This window comes from Diplotaxodon limnothrissa, linkage group LG12 (genome assembly GCF_057381915.1).
Source record: "Diplotaxodon limnothrissa isolate DT_005_m linkage group LG12, D_limnothrissa_male_GT1.1, whole genome shotgun sequence".
Taxonomy (NCBI): Eukaryota; Metazoa; Chordata; class Actinopteri; order Cichliformes; family Cichlidae; genus Diplotaxodon; species Diplotaxodon limnothrissa.
The window spans coordinates 19,243,016-19,247,530 of NC_140607.1; the positions used below are offsets into that span (position 1 = coordinate 19,243,016).

General features: G+C 39.7%; 1 protein-coding gene across 1 annotated transcript; it reads right to left on the reverse strand.

Moving 5' to 3' along the window:
- Nucleotides 1-2,352: 2,352 nt before the first annotated feature.
- On the reverse strand, nt 2,353-4,186 carry LOC146621146 (arrestin domain-containing protein 3-like). Its single transcript, XM_085368533.1, has 6 exons — nt 3,931-4,186; nt 3,769-3,829; nt 3,493-3,664; nt 3,291-3,378; nt 2,946-3,202; nt 2,353-2,484 (listed from the first exon to the last, which is right to left on the reverse strand). The coding sequence occupies exons 1-6, from the start codon at nt 4,184-4,186 to the stop codon at nt 2,353-2,355; spliced, it is 966 nt and encodes a 321-aa protein (XP_085224659.1).
- Between the last annotated feature and the right edge of the window lie 329 nt (nt 4,187-4,515).

A 4,515-nucleotide genomic window follows, 5' to 3' on the forward strand; every position in this document is an offset into this window, starting at 1 on the left:
TTCCCTCTGTTTTGTGGGCTGACTGTGAAATCGTGAAGCCCTGTTTGTGCTGAGTCAGAACCAGACACTGCTCTCTCTCTCCCACTACCTCTCTTTCTCTCCCTGTGGGTAGGTGGGTGTGCTGTATGTGGTCCCGCAATAGTCAAATGTTTCTAGGATGAATCTCAACCATAAAATGCTCAGCTCTCAACATGTTGTTCCTTCCTAGGCAAGGAAAGATGTCTGAGTCTCTGTCAGGAACATGGGCCTGGTTTCACTTAAGAACCGCTGGTTGGGTAACACATGTTCTGTTAGAATCATGAATGTGCCTTTGTTAAATACTTTCCTCTGTTGCAAAACGAGTCCACGGACAACGACGAGCTTGAGAAAGCCCTACCATCTGATTCTCAGCTCCTTCTGAGTCACTGTGTCTCGCCGCCGCTGCGCTGTGTAAATGTTCTACACAAGACGGAGGGAGATTTTGAGATAAGGAATTATGTAATTATGCAGTTTCTCATATATAAGTTTGTTTTAAAGAACTAGTTTAGACCAGATCAAAATTCTGATTATTTCATACAACTACGTCAGGAAGAATCTTACTCTACTGTACAAGAACTGTGGTTAGGTACTTAACCTACAATGTGTGTCCATTTAATGGTACTTTGTACTTCACAATTATGCACAGAGATATGTGAAGTTTGTTCTTTTTGATTGGATGGGTGTAGAGGTCTGTTGCCTATTTAACAAAGACTGTATGTTGATAATACAACAGATGATTAGTATTTAAAGCAGCAGTTACCAAATTTTTTTGAATTGTGACTCTTTTTAAAATCAAGATCTGACTGAGGTGCAGAATTTAACAGAAGTATTGCATTAACTGTCCAGGAATTACAGGCTTTTTTGTTTTGTTTTGGGGGGTTTGCATCGTTTTCCATTTTCAGAGGCTCAAAGGTTATTGAACAATTGCCTGACATTTGGATTTATGGCCAGTTAGTGCTTTAAGTTAAATTAAACTGCCATAGTAAATTTGATAATTTTCAATATGAGGTCTAAGAAATGTCAATGAAAGTAAAGGTGGCCATTATTAGGCTGAAAATAAACCCATCAGAGTGACAACAAAAACTTTAGGAGGGGACAAATCCACAGAAAACACCTAAGTGGATGATCACAGATTTTTTTTCATTGGCCCTTTCCTTGTGTTTTGTGTGCTACAGCATCATTGTACTGGTGTTTTCTTAAGTTCGAGTGCATTTGACCTTTCAGGGCTGCTGTAAAAAAAACACAAAGAAACCCTTCACAACATCTATCAAAATGCAGAGCACTCTAAAGTATCTAGGCGTACCATTGCCAGAGTCTACAATCAAGAGACACCTTAATGAATGTAAATTCAGAGGGTTTACAGCATAAAACTCACCACTAGTTATACTCAATAACAGAAAGGCTAGATTAGACAAAAAACATCTAAAAGAACCTAAAACAGATTAAATAGAAATGATCTTCTACCAGAATGATGGGAAGAGGAAAGGAGCTCAGCTCGTGACTTAAAGCATACCACATCATGCTTCAAACACGGTGGAGGCGTGGGAATGTATAGCTGCCAATGCCAGCTAGCGTTTACTGATGATATGACTGCTGATGAAAGTAGCAGGGCTATACTCTCGTTACCCAGAGCATATGCAAAAGCAACCCAGGAGCTTATCGAGGCAAAGAAATGGGATATCCTTCAAAGGTCAAGTCAGTCACCTGATCCCAACCCAATAAAGCAGCTTTTCATTTATTGAAGACAAAACTGAAAGCAGAGAGATTCACAGACAAGCAGCAGCTGCCAGCGTCTGCAGTAAAGGCCTAACAGTGGATGTCAAGGTTGTCACTGACTGCACAGGATTTAAAACAAGTATTAAAAATAATCCTTTTAATTATTTAATATTATTAAATATTATCTCAGTCTGTCCAGTTACTAAAAAAACGAGGGCTTTGTGAAAACCCCTGAATTACAGTCTGCACTTCAGTCAGATCTTGATTGTTCGATTTAAAATCCCCCGTGATGGTGTACAGAGGTATATTTAATAAACATCCCGCTTTGTTCATAAACTTATGGACCTAACTGCCTGATTCGGAAAATTAAAAATCAAACAATGTGGAGCTGTGTGTAGTGAAAGACACATTTCCCTCTAAATTTATCTTACTATAAATAAATAAAAATCTTTTTCTACTCTCTAATGTGGCCCACATCTCCACCTAGTGGACACTTGGGAAGTTGCCCACTTGAGGTAGTTCAAACATCCACTTATTTAAACTCGTGTTTTTATTTTCAGTCCTGATATTCATTTCAAAGAACATGCAAGCCACTTCCTGGTGATCTAACACATCCTTCTAACTAGGAAGCTTTCTAAACCAGATGGACCTCTTTTTCGTCTTTTTCTCATGTGGTTTTGGTGAACCCAGCAGGATGACCAGAGGGAGTTTGATTACAGGCTCTCTTGACAGAGGGACATCAAGGGTAACCTGTACAAATAAAATAAAGATACTTTGATTACTTACATTCTTTTTAAGTTGTGTCTGATTTTGCCTTTAATCAAAATCTACTTCTTCTGTAGACTAGATTGTATAATGCACTCTGTGTCTCCACCACAGGACCAGTGTTTACTGAAAGCACTGGCTTAAATCTGTTTGAGCGGATGGCATGGAACAGGTTGGACTGCAATGTGACGCTTTATGTGGTCTCATCAGTGTGTGGACAAGCCATGAGGAAATCTCCCCTTTCCTCCCTCTCACACTTCCTGTCCCCAGTATGCAGCCACTGTGCAGTGCTGTTACCGCTGTGCAAATGTATCCCAAAAAACCTCAGATCTCATTTGACTTATTGTCTCAGTGTTACACTGTTTCATCTTAAAATACGGTATTATTCTGTAATGTAACCTGGTGTAAGGCCATATCATTATACTGTCTTTAAACACAGTCTGTACCTTGAGTCTGTACTCCAGCTTCATCATGCAGCAGTTGAAGAAGGTAGGAGGGAGCTGCGGAGGGATACAAAGAACTTTGGTGGTGGTCTGACTGGTTTCAGCCGGAACAGGCTCTCCTGTCCCAAACAGGATGTCATTTGTGTGCACTTTCCTCTTTGACTCAGCAACAAAGGTCTGCTTCTCACACAGGTAGAATTTGGGTATTACTGCATGTGCTGAATCATTGAGCACTTCCACAGAGACTCCCACTGCCTCACCTGTGTATGTTTAGAAAAAAAACCCCACATTATTTATGTCTCAGTTAACAAAATTTAGGAAAATATATTCTGTGAGACATCGGTTTACCTTGCTTTAATCCCATTTTTTCTGAGGTAACATTCATAGTCACCTTTCCAGAGCCATAAAATGAAATCCTAGTTGCGTGTTGTTGCTCCTAGTATAATAATAATAATAAAAAAGGCAATGAAATAAGTCATGACACATTTAGGAGAGCTGAAGTTGAGCTCAGTCCAAAAAGAAAAAAGTTTTGTTTTTTTTTGTCTTTTACCTGAAGTCCAATGATAATCATTTCTGATTTGGAGGCAAAGGGGAACTCAGACTTGGTCCAAAAAGGAAACTCCGTCTTGGTTTTGTGTACAAGCCAAATCGACTGAGTAAGCTGTGCCCGCAAACTGTATGTGATCCTGCCCCATTTCCCTTCATAAGATGAAGGCATGTCTCTGAAAGAACCCAGAGGGAAATGATTTCATTCAAACATATGGAAAGAAAGTGTTTACATAATATAGATTTATTATTAGAGATCATGTTAGAGGGGAACACATACACATCTGGAATTACAAAGTTGAATGAATACACATTCCTCCCAGGGCTGATGGTTACCGAACCTTATAAAAAGAAACACTTTATGTTACCTGTATGTTCGTCAGTATTTATAACAGCAATTATATATCTCTCAGCTCAGAAACTTTACTGGGACAATACTAACCATCTCCCTTTTTATCTTGAAGAATAATGTGTTCAAAATAAAAGTATTTCTTCTTGTTGCTGTGGGCCACAATATCCTCTCCTTCTTTTTCATGCCAAGTTACCTTAGCCTTCCCTTTGGCTTTGACCGAAAAACACTGCACTTTGATTTCCTTGCTGATCACCACTATCACATTTCCAGAGAGGATGTCCCCAGGGGAGAAGGTGCCTTGTTCGTTCACCTTGTTGAATTCCACAAAGAGATGCTTGACGGTCATTAGAAGGATATATCAAACCGTCTTCTTATGGAGTGAAAGTGAGAGAATCCTCATTTGGTTGAAATTAAATCCCAACAATTTACTGCAAGCAGGTTTGACTTGATCCGCTGGGATGGAGTCTTTCCTTGACGAATAAGGATGCCAGTAAGGCAGGCGTATTCAGTGGAGCAGTGGACCTTCTTCAGAAGCTGTATCTGCGTCACACAGTATCATGTGATCAAGCCTGCAGGTGTTGCTTTCACAAAGGTAACTCTAGCCTCTACCTGTGTCACTGGTGATGGTATCGTATTGTATTACTTAATGATCAAGCTAAGTGATGAAAAATTGGT

Excerpts from the sequence above, each read along its gene's own strand:
- LOC146621146 (XM_085368533.1), bottom strand. The coding sequence starts at position 4,186 with ATGACCGTCAAGCATCTCTTTGTGGAATTCAACAAGGTGAACGAACAA. Across the intron at positions 3,379-3,492 it reads TGATTATCATTGGACTTCAG|GAGCAACAACACGCAACTAG; the intron begins GTAAAAGACAAA and ends TTATTATACTAG. Across the intron at positions 2,485-2,945 it reads AGCTGGAGTACAGACTCAAG|GTTACCCTTGATGTCCCTCT; the intron begins GTACAGACTGTG and ends TTATTTGTACAG.